The sequence below is a fragment of the Neolamprologus multifasciatus genome, chromosome 4 (genome assembly GCF_963576455.1).
Source record: "Neolamprologus multifasciatus chromosome 4, fNeoMul1.2, whole genome shotgun sequence".
Taxonomy (NCBI): domain Eukaryota; kingdom Metazoa; phylum Chordata; class Actinopteri; order Cichliformes; family Cichlidae; genus Neolamprologus; species Neolamprologus multifasciatus.
The window spans coordinates 1,584,933-1,605,657 of NC_140442.1; the positions used below are offsets into that span (position 1 = coordinate 1,584,933).

Sequence of the window (20,725 nt, forward strand, 5' to 3'; positions counted from 1 at the left end):
GGATTTAAATATATAATCTGAATGCTTATTTGATGATTATACTGTTTTATGTATAAGAGAGGCCCAACTCTGAGTACAGTCTGTGCCAAAAAGTACTGCCAGGAAACTGCATGCTTTTGTAGAGAAAATAGGAGCTGCAGCCAGAAAGTCTCTTGGCCGAAGAATTAAAAGAACAGGATTTAATACCCTGAAGAGCGTGTCGTCTGTTTTACCCTGTGACCTGGCGAGCTCTCTGAACTGACTTGTTTGCTGTTGTGCCAATAGCCATCATTTTGTCTCTGCTCTGGGTCCCCTGTTTATCTCTTTTAGTGTTTTTGGTTTCCTTCTCTGCCTTCCAGCCATTTCCTGAAGCTTTTTTTGTACCTTGCGTTAATATTTGAACATTAATATCTCAAAGTGTGTTAAAGATAAAAGCCTGAGATTTTACTATTGGCTATTTAAATAAGAAAAACAGAATCCAGCACTCGCGTAAAGTCCCACATTTGAGAACACATTATTTAAAAAATTAACATTTCAAAAGACAATTAAAATAAATGACTGAAACATAGTTGAATTATACAACACTGCAAAATACAGCATGTAGAATACTTTCAATCAATCAATCAATCAATCAATCAATCAATCAAAGCTTTATTCACCACATGCAGGTTGCCCTGCATGTGGCCCGACCTTACACACACAACACAGACATCACATGGGGATACAAGTGGGAGATCGGTAGCGTTGCAGAAAAACACTGAAATATACACTACAATGGGAAAGTACAAGAGGAAAAAAGAGAGCTCTACTCATGCTGTGCTTCCATGGTGGGACAGCATGAGAACAGGAAACAAAAAAACTCCTCTGCACAAAAAGCACATAAATGTCCACAGTACAACATTGTGAAAGACATGACAAGCCACATGATTGGGTGGGGGGTGAGGAGTAATCCGAGGCGAACAATTTCTATATGTGAACAAAAGGATGGAAAGTGGGTCACTGGACTATTTTAAAAATATGTGGATATATGGATTTCTTGAAAAGTATTTGATTATATGAAGCAAAAATTTCACATTATAAATATTCAATACTTGGTTGATTTGTGATAGAATGACCCAGATACCAACTGAGATGGATACAAACTCTGTCTGGGTTGTCGACCCATGTTTTGTGTTTTTGGTTCTTTGATTTTGGTTATTTCATTATATTCTATCTTTGTGTTATGGGTTATAGGATTATTCTTAGTTTAGGTTCTCTGTGTGGGTTTTGTTAGAGTTTTAGTGTTCTGGTTCTCTGTCTGTGATCCATAGTTGCTGTTCCCCTGTCCTCTGTATTCCTGTGTCAAGTCCACGTCTCTGTGTTATGTTTTACTTTGAAAGTCTGTGTCTCATGTTAATGTTTCTGGTTTTGCTTCCTTTGTCTCGTCAGCCCTGGTTTGCCCCAGCTGTGTTCCCCTCCTGTCTCTCATTTCCTGATGGCTCCCTCTGTGTATATAAGCCCTGTTTTCATCTGTCTGTGTCGTGATCTACCATCATCCCCTGCTGTGTGGTTTGGCCTTCTGCCAGTTTAGTGATTTAGAAATAATCTTTGTTCTGAATCTGTACTTTTTAGTCCTCCTTGCTACAACTACTGCCTACACACAGCCTCTACATCACACTGTCTGGGTCTGTGGTTGATTAATAAGACGGAGTGGAGTAGAGGCATGTAAGACTGCAACTCTGCTTCCTGGTCCCAACTCTGGACAATCATGTTTTTGAGGGTTTAACAGGTCTGACCAGATTTCTAGAAATGAGAGCTGCGCCATCCAAAGTGGGATGGATGCCATGTCTGCTAACAAGACCAGGTTTTCCCCAGAAAAATCCCCCAATGAACTAAAAATAAAAAAATCCCACAATGAATATATGTATCGAAAACAAAGAAAGACAGAGGGTTTATATATATATATATATATATATATATATATATATATATATATATATATAGCATTTACTGGATATTTATTGTTTTTCCTTCAAATTACACATTTGTTTTCCACTGCAGTTCAATAGTTTGAGTACTTAGCGTTGTGGCCCAGACACGAGGTAGACGAGGAACAGCCTGATCATCATCCTGCTCCTGAGAGCTCCAAAATATGTTTCTTTAAATCAGATTAATTACGACTGCAGGATATGCTATTAGCAGTATTTGTGTTACAATTTTATTAGAATTACACAATACTCCTGAAAATGAATGAAAGATTTAGAAATTATAAAGATTGTACACCATTCACCGTTATTACCTCGAATATATAGATATGTATGTAACAAGTGCAGATAATGAACTGCTGGGATAAATTTTCATGTTCAGTGCAAGTTTAAAGGAATTCTTCATTTTTATACCAAAGTTTAGTTTCATCTGGCAAACATCTTGTCAAGTCTGGTACGCATAATCATAAACAAGTGTACAGTACACACTATGAGTCAGAATTCATGATAAAAATGCTGCACCTCAAAAATGATATGGCACACATTACACAACTAGCTTAATTTTCTTGGCAGTGGTACACTAACGTCACCCTTAGTTGACAGTAAACCCGCCCAAACGTCACCACTGAGCTCTAGATAACCGATTGAAGCAGAATCAAGTCAAAGATTAGCATACACAGCTTTAAGCCTGTAAAGTGTTAGAGTCGAAGCTTGTTCACATTCATTTGTGTCCATCACATCATGTCGATCAAGTCAGACTCTCTACAGGAAGAGCTGGAGACAAAAGCCGAGGCTGACGAGATGGAAGAAGACAAAGATGAAGGAGTGAGCAGGATGACCTCCGCTGCTTTGTGATACGGGGCGTGAGGTAGTTGTGGTGGTGTTGGAGGCTGGAGACAAGCGGGTCCCCAGCGTCTTCGTCAGGAAGGCATCAAAGGTGCTCAGTCTGGTGAAGATCATGACTGGGCTTTGTCTCCTCCTGGCGGAGGGGCTTGGAGCTGTTAACACGACCGCCTGGAACCAAGAACCGCTCTGCTTGCACATCAGCGGGCCGCCAGAAAAACCCTGAAAGACGGAAAGGGTCAGTTATTATCTGATATATATATAATCTTGTGTTTTATATTAGATTATTATTATTATTATTATATTATAATATTCTACATACAATGGTTAATCGTAACCATCGAGTACATGCACATAATTCACTGTGAGTTTTTGTTTCTCCCACACGCTGTGAATGGATCATTAATATTATCAATTGGTGGTTGTAGCTGAGATTCAGAGGTTTCTGTGGATACACACATGCCAATATTTATATAAGGAAACTTGACTGCACAGAGGTTTAAACTGCAGCTAAGCCCCTTTGCTCCCGGTACTGGGGCACTTGGCCTCAAGACATTTTACATTTATCGTGTTTCACAATATAGCCAAAAAATATCACAATATTATATTTTCCTCGTATTGCCCTAGTCGGAGTATTTCAGGATTAATTTTGTTTTGAAGGGGCTCTTCAAATCTGACCACTCATCTTCCATATTGAAATGGGCACCTAGTTTATGTATTTTCTAAACTATAGGTCATCCATCCATCCATCTTCATCCATCTTCATCCGAGGCCAGGTCGCGGGGCAGCAGCCTAAGCAAAGAGGCCCAGACCTCCCTTTCCCCAGCCACCTCCTCCAGCTTATCCAGGGGAACACCAAGGTGTTCCCAGGCCAGCCGAGGGATATAATCTCTCCAGCATGTCCTGGGTCTGCCCCGGGGCCTCCTCCCGGTGGGAAATGCCTGGAACACCTCACCCAGGAGGCGCCCAGGGGGCATCCTTGTCAGATGCCCGAACCACCTCAGCTGGCTCCTTTCGATGTGGAGCAGCAGTGGCTCTACTCTGAGCCCTTCCCGGATGGCCGAACTTCTCACCCTATCTCTAAGGGAGAGGCCAGCCACCCTTCGGAGGAAGCTCATTTCTGCCGCTTGTATCCGCGATCTCGTTCTTTCAGTCACTACCCACAGCTCGTGGCCATAGGTGAGGGTAGGGACGTAGATCGACCGGTAAATTGAGAGCTTCGCTTTTACACTCAGCTCCCTCTTCACCACGACGGACCGGTGCAGCGTCCGCATTACTGCAGCTGCAGCCCCAATCCGTCTGTCGATCTCCGGCTCCCTTCTCCCATCACTCGCAACCAAGACCCCGAGATACTTGAACTCCTCCACTTGGGGCAGGAACTAATCCCCGACCCGGAGTGGGCACTCCACCCTTTTCCGGCTGAGAACCATGGCCTCAGATTTGGGGGTGCTGATCCTCATTCCCGCTGCTTCACACTTGGCTGCGAACCGTTCCAGTGCGAGCTGGAGGCCCTCGCCCGATGAAGCCAACAGAACCACATCATCCGCAAAAATCAGAGATGAGATACTGAGGCCACCAAAGTGAAAGCCCTCCGCCACTTGGCTGCGCCTAGAAATCCTGTCCATAAAAATTATGAACAGAACCGGTGACAAAGGGCAGCCCTGGCGGAGCCCATCACCCACCGGGAACGAGTCCGACTTATTGCCGGCAATGCAGACCAAGCTCTTGCAACGGTTGTATAGGGATCGAATGGCCCGTAGCAATGGGCCAGACACCCCATACTCCCGCAACACCTCCCACAGGACACCCCGAGGGACACGGTCGAATGCCTTCTCCAAGTCCACAAAACACATGTAGACTGGTTGGGCAAACTCCCATGCACCCTCAAGTATCCTCGAGAGGATAAAGAGCTGGTCCAGTGTTCCGCGACCAGGACGAAAACCGCATTGTTCCTCCTGTATCCGAGGTTCGACTAGCGGATGAACTCTCCTTTCCAGCACCGTGGCATAGACTTTCCCAGGGAGGCTGAGGAGTGTGATCCCCCTGTAGTTGGAACACACCCTCCGGTCCCCCTTCTTAAACATGGGGACCACCACCCCGGTCTGCCAGTCCACGGGTACTGCCCCTGATCTCCATGCAACATTGCAGAGGCGTGTCAACCAGGACAGCCCTACAACATCCAGAGCCTTCAGGAACTCGGGGCGGACCTCATCAACACCAGGGGCTCTGCCACCAAGAAGTTGTTTAACTGCCTCGGTGACCTCGCCCCCGGATATTGGCGGGTCATTCCCCTCATTCCCAGAATCTGCTTCCTCCTCGGAAGACGTGTCAGTGGGATTAAGGAGGTCCTCGAAGTATTCCTTCCACCGCCTGACAATTTTCTCAGTCGACGTCAGCAGCGCTCTGCCAGCACTATACACAGTGCAGGTACAGCACCGCTTTCCCTTTCTGAGACGCCTGACGGTTTGCCAGAATCTCTTCGAGGCAGTCCGAAAGTCTTTTTCCATGGCCTCTCCGAATTCCTCCCACACCCGAATTTCTGCTTCAGCCACTGCCCGGGGCCGTATTGCGCTTGGCCTGTCGATACCTGTCGGCTGCCTCTGGAGTCCCACAGGCTAACCAAGCCCGATAGGACTCCTTCTTCAGCCTGGTGGCTCCCTTCACCTCTGGTGTCCACCATTTGGTTCAGGGATTACCACCACGGTAGGCACCAACCACCTTGCGGCCGCAGCTCAATGCAGCAGCTTTGGCAATGGAGACGCTGAACATGGTCCATTCGGACTCAATGTCCCCAGTCTCCCTCGGAATGCTGTTGAAGCTCTGCCGGAGGTGTGCGTTGAAGATCTCGCGGACTGGGGCCTCTGCTAGACGTTCCCAGCACACCCTCACTACGCGTTTAGGTGCACCGGGTCTGTCCAGCGTCCTCCCCCACCACCTGATCCAACTCACCACCAGGTGGTGATCAGTTGACAGCTCAGCCCCTCTCTTTACCCGAGTGTACTATAGGTCATCGGGACATAAAATCTACATGTACACAGTCATCAGTCAGAGCTGCTAAAAACACTTTAAAATCTTCCAGTTAAAGGTTTAAACCATTTTAAAGAGTTTTATTCAGTTTCTGAACATTTGGAGAAATCAGAGAACTTTGTTTAAAGCTTTGCTTCTGATAAGCAGCTAAATGCAAGATCCAGAATAAACAACATGTCAGCAGACAGTGTTATAAGAAGAAGAATCCTGTCATTTACCTGCTGCAGTGGAAACACGTCTGTACAGATGCTCTCACTCGATGATGAGTTCCCACAGTTTACCACCGAGGTGTTAAACTGCTGCATAACTTCCTCAGCTAACATCATGAAAGATAAGAAAATTTCACTAAAGAAACTGTAAGTGCAGTGGTCCACATGTGTAATCTGAGAGATGGACTGGTGCAGAGTCTGGGCAGAACTCTGTCAGCCTTCATGTTGCTGACTCACCTCCTCCTCTTCCAGGACTCCAACCGGCCGCCCAGCACGCCAAGCCCTCGGCAAAGGTTCTCCCGTTGTCCAAGCAGATGGGCTGGATGTAGTCGGTCAGGGTGGGCTGGGCAGATAGACGAAGGATGGCTATGTTGGTCCCGGTCGTGTTGCTCAGAGTGATATTTGTCACATTCAGCGTCACCTCAAAGGGGTTGGATCCATTTAGCTTCAGACGTCCCAACACGACAGTCCACTCGGACGCTACAGGGGAGCTGTGGGAGGAACAAAGCACACAAACATAAACTTCATCAGCTTCAAACAAGATCTACACCTTTACACTCAACTTCATGGGACCCAAGTTCTACAGATTTGAACTCGTTATGTCAACCTGTAATGGTTGTGTTAAACCTCCCCACCTTTCTTGAAGCATAATTGGCCAACACAAGCTGGGGAGAAGATGAGCCATATAGAAGGGAGCATTCCTGACATCAGTGTCATCCATGCAGAGCTGACGTTAAGTCAGCATGAAATACCGACTTAAAGAAATGTAACTGAGGAGTGGGGCTGGAAGTGCAATACAAAGGTGCTTGCTGATTCGTAGCAACTGTGTATAGACTAGTGCTTAATTTATGCTTTTGCTCTCTTTATTTTTGGGCCTAAAATGTAGTCTATGCATGTGGCCCGCATCTATCATTCATACTCATGTATGGTGGGTTTGAGTTGTTTGGTAATGTTGCTGCTGAAATACTAGCTCTTGATGGAGTTTGTTGATTCTCTTCCTGTAGATTTTGAAAGGGCACTGGGAAGAAAAAGTAACCAGAAATGCATAGGAGAAAACAAAGGTAGCAAACGAGCCAATCACAGTCATTCCAGTCTGAGTGAAAGCATAATCATATTTCTATGGAGGTGTACATCAGGTTATGCTGTAAAATATGATATACCTACAGACTACATTTAACACAGAAGTATAAGTGGTCCTTAGAGCAGGACATCATAAAACACTACCTGTATAATACACTATACCTGGCTAATTTTTCGAACATAAGAGTGTCCATAAGTGCATGTGGCACCAGGACACATGTGGTGGTAACCCCTGAACCAAATGGTGGACACCTGAGGTGAGGGGAGCCACCAAACTGAAGAAAGAGTCCTACCGCGCTTGGTTAGCCTGTGGAACTCTGGAGGCAGCTGATAGGTACCGACAGGCCAAGCAGAATGCGGCGCGGACGCTGGCGGAAGCAAAAACTCGGGTGTGGGAGGAGTTCGGAGAGGCCAAGGAAAAAGATTTGATGAGGTCTGCCCCGAGTTCCTGAAGGCTCTGGACGTTGTAGGGCTGTCCTGGTTGACACGCCTCTGCAATGTTGCGTGGAGATCAGGGGCAGTACCCGTGGACTGGCAGACCGGGGTGGTGGTCCCCATGTTTAAGAAGGGGGACCGGAGGGTGTGTTCCAACTACAGGGGGATCACACTCCTCAGTCTCCCTGGGAAAGTCTATGCCAGGGTGCTGGAAAGGAGAGTTCGTCCGCTAGTCGAACCTCGTATACAGGAGGAACAATGCGGTTTTCGTCCTGGTCGCGGAACACTGGACCAGCTCTTTATCCTCTCGAGGATACTTGAGGGTGCATGGGAGTTTGCCCAACCAGTCTACATGTGTTTTGTGGACTTGTAGAAAGCATTCGACCGTGTCCCTTGGGATGTCCTGTGGGAGGTGTTGCGGGAGTATGGGGTGTCTGGCCCATTGCTACGGGCCATTCGATCCCTATACAACCGTTGCAAGAGCTTGGTTCGCATTGCCGGCAATAAGTTGGACTCGTTCCCGGTGAGTGATGGGCTCCGCCAGGGCTGCCCTTTGTCACCGATTCTGTTCATAATTTTTATCGACATCACTTATTAGTTGTATCATAATCTAACCCATTGGTTCCCAAACTTTTTTGCTGGGCCCCCCTTTGTTTTACAAGAAAACCAGACTCTGCGTCTGGAACCAGAGTCAAGTTCCAGACTCTGGTTAGATCAGAGTCTTCAACTTCAGCTGCAACTCACCTTGAGAAACAGTTGGCGTTGCTCAGCACTGAGTCCAAGGCCACCAGAGTCCCACCACACACATGACTTCCATTCTTCTGTAGGCTTGCCATCCACGGCCATGAGCCAGCTGTCGCCATTGAGGTTCCTCCCAAAATGCCAGAATTCTTCGGAGCTTGTCCACAGAACACCGCTGAGGAGAAAAACCAGAGGCACACACAAAGAAATGTTAAAATCTTTAACTATCATTTCAGGTCAGCAAGTTTAGACTTTATGAAAGCACACAAGTTCATCCTAGGATGGTTTTAGAGCTAAAGAAGCCACTTGGGTGTGAGGGGAAACACTTTTAAAGAAACAAAACATTTTTATTTAATGTTAAAAAAATAGCATTTATCACTGGAGAAAATGTGATTTTTGCCTGTGTAAACTATCAGTTAAGGTTTTTAGAAAAGTTAATCGCCAGTAGTTGGAGACTGACGGTGTTGGAGAGTAATGGAATAGATGTACCAGCGTTACATATTTAAAATAAAAAATATGAGTAACTGTATTCCGTTACAGTTACCATTTTAAAAGGTGGTACTAAGAATACAGTTACATTGTTGAAATAAATGGATTACACAGCGGTCTTCTCCGGTTTCATATGTTAGGCTATGCCCTCTTTATTTTTGGTAATTCCACACCAGTGGAAACCCAAACAAAACACGCAATAAGAGGCTCTAATGCCTGGGTCTCAATCTCACGGCCCATGTCACCCCTACTTTACCTTTACTTTTAAGTATTATTCAAAAAAAGCTACAAGCCCGACATGAACGCGATGTATTAGCCAGAGGTCCCTTACTATGGTTCAGAGCCGCGGACCATATTAGCATACTAGTTTTCTATACGAGATCTTTGCAAAAAGTGCAGCCTTACCTAATGTCCACCCTGCTGTTACTCGTTTTATATTAAGATTTAAACATTTAGTTGGTATTGGTATGGTGAGTAACCTTCAGTAATAGTAATAAATCTCACAGCAATAGTACATTCATGTAGTTGACAAAAGCATGATAATATATTAAGTAATCCAAAGTATTCAGAATACTTTACTCTCATTGAGTAATGTATTCTGAATACGTTACAAAATACATTTTGGGGCATGTAATCTGTAATCTGTAGTGGAATAAATTTTTAAAGTTACCTTCCCAACACTGGAGACTGACTCTATAATGAGCTACAAAGACAGGTGCTCGGGTGATGTCACAGTGCGTTAATGATATCAGAGGTCCGGAAAAGGCTGTGAATTAGGGAAGCTGCCTTCTGATAATTGAGCAAAGCAACCCTCTGCTTGGCAAGTACTGAACTCTCCTGAGCGATAGCTAAGCTTTAAGGAGAATGTCTGTGAAGGTTCTCAGTCATCCAGGTCATCGTAGTCAAAGGAGCTTGCAAAGAAAGTCCAGACGCTTTTCTTTGCAAGCTCCTTTGACTAAGCTTTAAGGACCAATGCAAAAAGAAGGGCTTCTCCATTGTGAAAGATCCTCACCTTCCTCCCTTAGACTGTTTAATCTGTGGTCATCTGGTACGAGATATCACTTCATTAAATCTATAACATCCAGAATGTGCTAGACATGGGACAAAGTCAAAATAAATTCAGTGATCCCAGAGACTCCGCACACATTGCTGTAGATTTCAGTAATAATAGCCCATAAAATCCACCCAGTGCCTAAGGAAACACCTGTCTTAACGACTGTCAGCCTGTGGCATTGCCGTCTGTCATAATGAAGTGCTTCGAATGCCTTCTCCTAGGTCACATCAGAGCAAAGATTTGTGTTCTTTGCCAGAAACCTTATCTCACCTGGAACAAAAGGGCAGCTATGCCAGGATTCTGCTTATTAACTTCAGCCTTCAACCTTTAACACAGTCATCTTACTGTAACTGATGGTGAAGCTCTCTCTCTGCTAGGACTAAGCACTTCACTCTGTTTCAGTTTCAGTTGAAACATCTTACAGAGCAGAAGTGCAACCGTTAGTGAGCCGATGTAGAGACTGCTAGCTACTAGCTTAGCATAAACAGGAGGAAGCGGGGTAGCGGTCATGGCCAATTAGGGGCTCTGTTGGCTCTTAGGTGACGGCTTCCTCGTGGCTACGTGCAGCGGGGCTAGGGGAGGGTCTGTGCTGACGGACGGGGGTTACTGACCTGGTAGCCTGGCTGCCCCTGGGTGGGTCCGGGACGGGCGTGAGGTTCTGGGGGCGCTCCGGCTCTGGCCTGGGGCCCTGGCCGGGCCTCGGGGGCCTGGGTCCTGGTTGGTGTGTTGCCGGGGTTGTGGGCCGGTGGGTATATGGGGGCCCGCCACTGGCGCGGGGTGCCGCCGGTGCGCCGAGCCACCTGGGGGGCTCTTCAACTGGTGGGGGGGGGGTTGTCACATCTTGCAGGAGCTTTCCTCTCTCAGGAACTCTCTCTGCAAGAGGGGGAGATACAGGAGAGGTGGAGGAAGATCTCAGCCTGGGCGTCTATTGTCTTATGTAGTCTGGAAGATGAGTAGATGATGGGGTGGGTGCAGTTTTCTCTGTTGTGGGGTTGGGTGGACTGCCCCGGGCTCTGTGGGGCCGGGCGGCGCCGCTGCACTGGGCCCCGGTTCGGATGGGCCTGGGCCCCCCTTCCCTGGCGGGTCGCGGAGTATGGGGGTGCCTACTGGGGTCAGCGGGGGAGCTGGCCCCAGGGAGGGGTCACTTGCCCCTCCCTTCCTTCCCTCCCCATCTCCAGCTGCTTCCCTCTTCCCGCTCCACCACAACCACCCACACATGCAGGGCCTTGGAGTAGGGGTGTGTCACCAGGGTGCAGAGGAGGTAACCCCCCCCTCTGTCCCCTTCTGGCTGCCTCTGCCTCAATTTTATCCCGCAACTTAGACATTCACATTACTCACACTCTCATTACACATACATATAGGATCTTGGGGGTGGGCACGCTACACGGAATCCCAATTACCATCAGGGTGTACACCTCACCCCCGGCGTCGTTGCCCACCTCTCAATTTTAAATACACGTAGACATTGAGGGCTAGCAGGAGGGACTATGCGCTTACCTGCTGCTCTCTGGCAGGTAGCTCCATGCCCTCCTGGGTTTTAAATGCACCTTAGAACACACATACATCAACACTACAATGAGCGGGTGGAGGGAGGTTAGGAGTCTTCTCTCACCCTCGTTCTCTGCTTTCTGCTGGAGCAGGGGGGCTAGGAGGAGGAGTTGGCCGTCCGACTGGGATCCGGAATGTGGGGCCTCCCTGCTGCTGCGGAGTCGGGGCGGTCTGCTTCTCCCCACCGCAGGGAAAAGGGTAACACAACCTGGGTCTGGGTGCAGTTCCCCCCTCCAGGGGCAAGGGTACCTAGACCCGGTTCGTAGAGTACGCTTGGGGAGTGTGATTGTGTGTACAGCGTCTCTTTATGTCTGTCTCCACGTTGGTTGAGTGTGGAGTAAGTGCATATGAGAGCATGAGGGTGGGAATGGATGTTTGTATCTGTGTGTGCCTGTATGTCTGTGTCTATATGTCAGGTTGGGTATCAGATGCCACCTCTCTGAGGACAGCTCAGGCCCTCCAAGGTTTGGAGGCCTATCTCCCCCCACCACTTCCCCTGCCGGGGGCGGACTCCCTCAGACATCGGTGCGTTGGTGGTTCTTTGTGTCCGGGGGTGGGCGTCCGGGTACACACCGGCTCACTCCTTGGCGGCTGCTTATCGGGGCCTGGAGCCTGGGGCTCGCTTGGGCCACTTCGGAGGTGGGGTGCCCCCGGCCTCTCGGCCTGGGGCTCGGTCACTCAGGCACAGCTGGCTGCCGGCGGAGCTCACGGGCACGTCACTGCAGCCCCCCCTGGCTTCTGCTCCGTGGCTGCTGGGTGACCCCTCATCTGGGACTCTCCTCAGCTCTTTCTGGGACGGTGGCACGGCTGCCCCTCTGTTGGTCTTCCTTGGTCTCTTGTGTTCTGGGGGCCTCTGGATGTCTGGAGTTTTGATCTCCTCCATACCTGCTTCATGCCCTGGAGGACGGGGCAGTGGCCCCCCACACCCTCTAGCAGATCATTACATGAGGGAACCTTTTAAGAAAACAAGCGCGTCCATGCTCACAGGTGTACACACGGGTGATCACACACACAAACTACACCCTTTTTGGCTCCTACCTCAATGCACACTGTGCTGTCGATCTTACGTGCTGCACAATAATGTTTAATATTTAGTATTTACTGTCATATTCCCATATATCATTGTGATGTGGTTTATTGTATTACTCTCGTTTTCTTCTGCTTGTTTTCTTTTTTCTTTCTCAACAGGTGATCCAGGTGATCGATATATGTATTTTTTTTCTTTTTTTTTTTTTCTGCTTATTCTGTTGGTTTTTGTTTTTTGCCCTTCTCCCCCGTCCCTCTTCTCAACTGTTTTTCTTTCCCTCTTTCTTTCTCCCTTTTCTTTCCCCCAGTCAAGTCTGTCCCGTATTCAGCAAGTGAAAATAAAATAAAGAATAAAAGGTGAATCAAATGGACCATTACGGCAAAGCTGGGATGGTCAATTTGGTAAAGAAAATCCGTTGGGCATCTTTCTTCGCCTTTAGACAATAATTCTGATGGCAAAAGAGCCAAACGGGACAGGCAAAAAAAAAAAAAAAAAAAAGCATAAACAGGAGGAAAGAGTTGATTGTGGGCTTTAACAAAGGCTGACATCCCACATCGGAGGGTCAGCAGGACAAAATTCCTAGGCATCTACATCAATGAAGGGCTTTTCTGGACTCTGAAACCCACACACCTGGCTGAGAAGGGGCTCAGCACAGCAAGCACTTCCTCAGGAGGTTGAAGTAAGTGAGGAACTCTTCCTCATCCTTTGTGCCTTAGGAGGAATCACTTCCTTAGAAGGCTTTTACCGAAGCACTACTCAGAGCATCCTGATGAACTGCATCGCACCATGGTATAGTGGCATGACTGACAACAAGACTGCAACACAGGGTGATGGCTGAGAGGATCGTCTCAGATGCAAAAACAAGGGCTTCTCCACTGTGAAGGCCCCCTCGCTTCCTTCGTTCATCAGGTTCTTAAATCAAAAAGGCCTTAGGACTGTGTCTTCTCTTTGTGTTTTCTGGTTGTCATTTATTACATTGTCTGTGAAAAATTTTATTTCAATCCAGTGTCTTATAATATGACTGTTATATGACAAAGTAAACTTGTTAACTGAAGTAAACACAACTCGGTATCAGCTGGTTGGAATCAAATAAAATAGTGATCAGTACATTTCTGATTTTAGGCGTGGTGGTTGTTGTAGGATTTGTGGGTTTTGTATTGGTATCCGTGGTGGTAGCTACAGAGGTGATGGTTTTAGGGTTGGTGCTTAACATACGTTTGCTGGTCGTGGTTGGAGGGGTCGTGGTAGTAGGGGTTGTGGTAGTAGGGGTAGTGGTGGTTGGCACTGGTGGCAGTCCTGTGCAGGAGACACTGAGGTCACTGTTGGTCCCAGTGGACGTGAACGTCATGAAGCCCGGCTGGTTGGAGGAGATCTGGCTGTTGATCCAGGTCTGGTACTGGGATACTCTGGCGTAGACTCCTGGAAAATTCGGCCTGGCACAGCCTCTCCCAAAACTGACGACTCCCGCCTGAATCCAGCGACCGTTCTGCTTGATCACCATTGGACCTCCTGAATCTCCCTTTGAGAGCAGAAACATTTACTGTTAGCTGAGGAGAAGAAACTGTAGAAGGTAAAAATGGGCCAAACACAGGTAACAACAATCACCTGACAGGAGTCCTTTCCTCCTGCACTTAACCCGGCACAGATCATGTTGTCAGTGATTCTTCCCACTCCATAGTTACAGTTACACTGCCTGTTTCCCACAACAGGAATCTCCACCTCCATCAGGTTTTCTGGAGAAGGTAGGGGCACTGAAGGGACCCCCCCAGAATAGTCAGGTTAAAGAAACGTGATTGATTAAATGCACTCAAAGGATGGCTCTACCAAACTTAAAAACAAAGTGCAGTCATGTGCAAACAAAGACAGTGAGACGTGTTTATCTGCTGTGGGTTCTCCTGTGCTGTTCCACTGGCTGACAGTTGGTGGCAGTAAAACACAAAGAAATGTGAAAAAGTGTCACAGTCCCAGGGTTCTTTACCGTAAAGGTTAATTATTAAAGTTTTTGTGGTTTACTGTATTTCTGTTTGTTAATATTATTTGTTTAGTTTGGAGTGTTTCTCTTTGTGTGTTGTGTGTCTGATTCATTGTTAGCTACATCCTGGTGTATTTTGGTAATGGTTTTTCTCTGAGACAGAAGTTTTACTTCCTTTGAATCGTATTTTTAGCTGTTCTCCCAGGTGTTTCCTCCCCCCCCTGTTTTCTTGTGTGTATTTGTAGCCTCAGATCTCCTTTTTGTTGCATCATCACTCATGGTTGTGTGTTTCCTTGTTCCATATATTATTATCATAATGTGTATGATAATAATATATATAACTTTTGCATTTGTTAAATTTTAATTCTCTGTGTTTCTTTCGTTTTTTAATGCGTCTCCACAGACCTTGACCTTACATAAGAATTTTATTGCTCAATTTATTTCTAAAATGGTACATTATAGTCATGAGTAATTAAAAAACGATCAGGTGTCTTTATGACCCACCTCCTTCTCTAATTCTGCCCCAGCCGGTGACCCAGCTGTTAACACCGCTGTAGAAGATGCTGTTTGAAGCTGCCAGGCAGACGGGAGAAATGTAGTTGTTGAAAGTCACCGGTGAGGAGAGCTGCAGGAGGCAGATGTCGTTGTCATCGGTATCAGAGTTGTAGTTTGGATGGTTGATGATCTGTGTTACTGTCCGAGACACTGCATTGGGATTAGATCCCTGTAGACTCTGAAGGCCCAGATTCACAGTCGGACTGGTTGTAGTACTGCTGAGATCATCAGGAGCGACACAAAAAGTGCACACTTATTACAATTGTTATAGACGAGAAAACATATATAAAGTTTGACTTCCCACCCTGTTAAATATTGATCCTGTTACCCCCCTGAGCCCCCAGATTAGCACCTTTCACAGTGTCTTTAAATCTTGTTTAGTGTGCAGCTTCAGCCTCATTACTCACGTTTGAAAGCAGTGAGCAGCAGTCAGCACCCACTGACTGTTAATGAGGGATCCTCCACAGAAGTGGGACCCAAATCTTTGCAGACTGACCTGCCAGGGCCAGCTGCCAACAGGGGCCACCTGTCCTCCTACAATCCTGGTGTTCAGAGGTGCCTGACCACAAACTGAAGACAGACATTAAAACACAGAGTGAGCATTACTGTAAGAGCTGTAAACTCTCAGCATTACAAACTGCTGAGTGAGGACACAGTGATCCTGGGGGTCTACAGTTCACTCACAAACTAATATTCGTATGAAACTAAAAATTTATTACACATAAAAGTAAGTCATTACACAAAGAAGCTTTATCTTACCATCCAGCTGTGACTCAGACTCTGAAAAACAGAAACAAACCATTTTAAAACTAAAAATCTCCATTTATCTGTCTGTGGTTAGTTCACTGTCTGTAATAATAGTGGAAAAGTCTGGTTTGCTAGAAGCAAGAGTGTTAAAAATTAAGCCAAGACTTGCAGTTCCTCTAACATCCACCAGAGTGTGCAACAGTAAATCATTAGAACCAAACTGACCCCCATTAATGTTGCAATTGTTGTGTACATCTGTTATATACATACATTTTGTATACATAAAAGTGTGTGTGTGTGTGTGTGTGTGTGTGTGTGTCAGACTCAGAGGGAGGAGGGGTTTACTGTGTGACTCAGTAAGATGAAAAGACTGACGAGCTGTCGATGTTGGTCTCTCACACAGAGAAATACAGGACACACACTGTGTGTTGTACAACTAATCCTTCATGCTTGACCCCAGCAGAGTCCTCGCCCTCCATAGTTACTCCATCGTTAATTAGAAAATGGTTTTCTGAGATATTTACTGAGACAGCCTGTTCTGCTTCTGGAGATTCACCTTCCTCATCAGTGTTTTGCAATCATAGCGAGATGTGGTGCCATCTCAGGACGCGACCAACTTCCTGCTTATCATCACGAAGGAAACCTGTCATCACACCTCAGATTATTTGCATTTATCTACAAAAATTCAGAGTTCAAACATCTTTTCAAAACATCTCCTCGGCCTTAATTAATCTCACAAACAGATAATCAGTAACAATCAGCCACAAGAACCTTCACTCCACCACTTCACTAAAAAATGTCAGATTTATGCTAACGGCTCTACAAACCCGTCAGCTGTGTTTACACAGCATTGCAGCATGTCGTTCCATTGTTGTGCTTTCTCACCTTTAGTCTGTCATTCTGCTTTTTTTCCATCTCCTTCCCCACCCTGCCAAACTGCCGAGGTAGGTGACTGCCGCACCCTGACCCTGGCTCTCCTGCAGAGTTTGTCCTCTTAGTTTTTAACTTTAAAGACCCTACAGTGATCGTTATGGTCTTTACTTTGCAGTTCAAAGTGCCGTAAGGTTACTGTTGTTATCTGGTGTTCTATCAATACACCAAATAAATTTCTAAGTCTGAGTTTAATCTCTTCAACACTTCAATCTTCTAAAATCTTACTACAATTATTATACCTGATGGAGTGACTTCTTCCATTCATGTGTAATAAAAGCATCTTAAGATGACGTCAAGGTGTGAAACTGACAAATTTACTTCCTTTAGTCCACAGGTGTCGAACTCCAGGCCTCGAGGGCCGGTGTCCTGGAGGTTTTAGATGTGTCCTTGATCCAACACAGCTGATTTAAATGGTTGAATGACCTCAACATGTCTTCAGTTCTCCAGAGGCCTGGTAATGAGCTAATCATGTGATTCAGGTGTGTTGACCCAGGGTGAGATCTAAAACCTGCAGGACACCGGCCCTCGAGGCCTGGAGTTCGACACCCCTGCTTTAGTCTCATGTCTTTGCCTGCAGTTCACATTGAAACTAGTTTATTATTGTTGCATCATCTCCAGAAACCTGGAGTTTAATTTGTGAGAGTATCTTCCAAACCACAAAGCCGAGAATACGTTCAAAGAAAAATCTTTACTCCAATAAAAAAAGACGTCATGTGACTGCAAGCTCTCTTCTAACTCCATTATCACATCCCAAAACACCCAATATGTACATGTGCTGTAATCAAATCATTCGTGTGAATAATAAGCTGTACAGATCAGAATCTCATGTTATGAGAGGTGATTTATGTCCTCAGGCTGTGATGGCTGTCATGTAATTAATATCCTTAGTGTGATGTTTACAGAACTTTTATTTTGAAAGGTCGAATGTAAGGCGGAAGGAGGATATAGAAAAAGGAGACAACAGAAAACGGTAGATGAACAAGTTAGCGCTGCAGACTGTGTTGCCGCTGCAAGCCTGAGAATTAAAGAATGGAACTGAGAAATACTGAAGGAGTTATCATTAATGTTTGAGGCATGCAAACATTACACTTAGCATCCTTATTTTTTTATTATATTGTTTTATGTACTTTAATCATGAAGGTTTGTAGAGCAAGGCCACTTTTGACTCACAAACTAAGTGCTCACCCAGACTGAAAACAGGAAGTGTAGAGCTGTACAAGTATATTAATAACTACAGGAAGCCAGACAGAAAAGAGGAACTTTGCCATATAAGCAATGTTTGTATCAAAACTGTGACGTGTAAAGTACCAAAATAAAACCTATATGAGACAGTTTATGATTCTAATGTTAGAGATCCTGCAACTGGTGTCTGGGCTGTGCAGGGGTCTCTCTCTCCCGGAAGATGATTGAATAAAAAGAAATATAAATGTTTTAACCCACTATGAGTCGGTTTTCTCTGTTCTATCATGGGGACAAAAGAATCGGGGTTAACGCTGTACAGCACAAAGGCATCACAGTTCACTAGAACCACAACTAAGGCTGAAAAAAATTTATTTCGCAGAACAAACAATAAAACTGAAAAATCTTCGAGTCCAAATGTCATGGTAGGCTGTGTGGCAGGCAGGCAAGCAAGAGTGGTGGATCCAAAATGCAGGACTCAGACACAGAAGTACAACTTAAAGCACAGCTTTATTGCTGGGAAAAACCTCTTACTAAACTAAACTCACCAAAAGACAAACTAAAACACTGTAGCAGAAATACTGAACTGGCGCTGGAGGCAAAACACACAACTTGTTGAGGGTACGACGCGACACTGACTCAGAAACACAGGGTTTAAATACACTGGGAAGTAACGAGGGGAATGAGACACAGAAGGAGAGCACAGCTGGGAGAAATCAGGACTGACGAGACAAGGAAGTGTAAACTAAACACATTCACATAAGACACGGACCTTCAAAGTAAAACAGGAAGTATGACACAGAGACGCGAACTTGACACGTTGGAGACAACAACTAAGAAACAGAGACATAACCAGTAAGGCAGAGGACTCGATGAACCAAAAGACACAGGGAAACTCAAACATGCAGACACAGGCTTACACAGAACAGAGGGGACACAGAGAGACATGAAGGGCAAGGGATCGAAACTAGAAACCATAGAATAAATCACACACAAGTACAATAATACAAAAATCACAAAGAACTAAAAACACTTGGTCAGGAGACCCAGGACCTGACACCAAATACTTGGTTGACATCTACAGATGACTCAAAGTATTTGTGCTGTAATACCAGCTCTGAACTTAATATTACTGCTGATTAATATCACCCATGTCACTGCAATTTTAAAAACTAACTGAAACTATATGAAAGAAAAAAACATTAAAATAAAATAAAGGTTAAAAAGTGATTAAAAGCTAAAATAAAATAAAGCAGCTCTAATAACTGTGATACAGACGCTGATTGATGGAGAGCTGTTCAGCCTCTCAGCTGCTTCCAAACCAAACAGATTAATCTGTGTTTAAGCTTCCATCACCAAGATAAAGATGAAGCTAAAGCACAACACCAGTCCTCCTTTTCCTGCAGTGTCACTTTAAAGTGAAGCGATGTGCTCCTGAGTGTTTTCGCCCTCTGAGTCGTACCTGATGCAGGTGTGTGCAGAGAGCTCTTACCTTGGGTCAGGAGCATCAGCCCAGCAGCCAAACACATCACTTTGTAGAAAGCCATCGCTGTAAGATCCAAACCTCCAGACCTGCTGAGGTTAAATAACCTTCCTCTCTCCTCCTCCTCTCTGTCTGCATTAAACACACCTCTCTCTGACACGCCCAACACCTCACTGCAGCTCACCTGATCCCCCTCACATCAGACACGCTGTAACAGGAATTTCAGCTTTCAGGCATCAGTCTTGAACTTGTTTATTAATGATTTACTTTTTTTAGATTAATTATCCATTGCACATGAGGAAACCAAAGCCCTGCTACAGGCTGGAATATTTTTCCTTTACCTGAGGACCTGTTCTCAGATATCATTCGTTTGCAGTTTCATCAGAGAAAAATTTCCCCTCAGCAGGATTTCATTTACAAAAGTCTGCAGGGAAAGTAGGTCCAATTATAGGAAATCTTTCTTTTAAAACTAGCCTGCACTGAAGGCGCCTTTAGTCAACATCACAAACGTCACAAATGTCTTCGTGGAAAGTTGGCCACCAAGAACCAATCTTAAAAGGAAACTAGAAGTAAAGGCTGCGCTACGCCAAAATACACAATAAGTGGCAACAGATCAGGTGATGACTCATCACTCATTATGTATGTACAGAGGTCAGGAGAAAGGTACAACAGTGAGTGTTTATATCCAGAATCAAAATCCTGCTCCTCACATACAAGGTCTTAAATAATCAGGCCCCATCTTATCTTAATGACCTTGTAGTACCATATCACCCTATTAGAGCACTTCGCTCTCGCTCTGCAGGCCTACTTGTTGTTCCTAGAGTATTTAAAAGTAGAATGGGAGGCAGAGCCTTCGGTTTCCAAACTGACCGGTGTCATGACAGAGTGTATGTCATCCAGATGTGGGTCAGGTCTGGCAATGATGGCACTATTTATGTTCCTATTTTCCTATTTTAGTTAGAAGACCCAAATGCCATGTTGCAATACTGTACTGCTATGGTAGCCAACGTTTCAAATGCAGGTTTGACAGGTTTGTGAGTGTACACTTTATCCAAAACCTAGTGACGGTTTACTCATGTTTACCACCGGGTGGCTGCAGCTCAGGAGGTAGACCAGCTCACCAACTGGTCAGAAGGTTAGTGGTTGGATCCCTGGCTCCTTCAGTCCACATGTCAAGAGTGTGAATGTGTATGAATGTAGTTAGGAAGCACTCAGTGTGATTGGGTGAATGTGGCATGTTGTATAGAGCACAGACTAGAAAAGAAAGAAAACTAGAAACCTATATAAGAGTCAGTCATTCAATGTCTGAACATAGTTTTGTCATGTCACTTTTGCATGTTCCAGCACATGTTTTTATTACATGGCTTGATTAAGGTTCACATTTGCTGACATCTGGGGCCAGAGCTGAAACTATTCTGGGCCAGCAGTGTTTCTGCAACTGCCCCGTAGCTGCACACAAC

General features: G+C 45.6%; 1 protein-coding gene across 3 annotated transcripts; it reads right to left on the bottom strand.

Moving 5' to 3' along the window:
* Positions 1 to 1,961: 1,961 nt before the first annotated feature.
* On the bottom strand, positions 1,962 to 19,399 carry LOC146519420 (transmembrane protease serine 9-like). 3 transcript variants are annotated; one of them, XM_085157871.1, is made up of 10 exons: positions 19,275 to 19,399; positions 15,683 to 15,703; positions 15,331 to 15,493; positions 14,873 to 15,138; positions 14,002 to 14,147; positions 13,612 to 13,915; positions 8,282 to 8,453; positions 6,260 to 6,513; positions 6,032 to 6,129; positions 1,962 to 3,008 (listed from the first exon to the last, which is right to left on the bottom strand). In XM_085157871.1, exons 1-10 carry the CDS (start codon positions 19,327 to 19,329, stop codon positions 2,706 to 2,708), a joined length of 1,782 nt encoding a protein of 593 aa, XP_085013997.1. In that variant the 5' UTR covers positions 19,330 to 19,399; the 3' UTR covers positions 1,962 to 2,705. The 3 variants fall into 3 exon arrangements, with proteins under 3 accessions (XP_085013997.1, XP_085014000.1, XP_085013998.1); XM_085157874.1 differs by having other exon boundaries at positions 14,873 to 15,141; positions 19,275 to 19,395; XM_085157872.1 differs by lacking the exon at positions 19,275 to 19,399 and adding an exon at positions 16,843 to 18,296 and having other exon boundaries at positions 14,873 to 15,141.
* Positions 19,400 to 20,725: the final 1,326 nt, after the last annotated feature.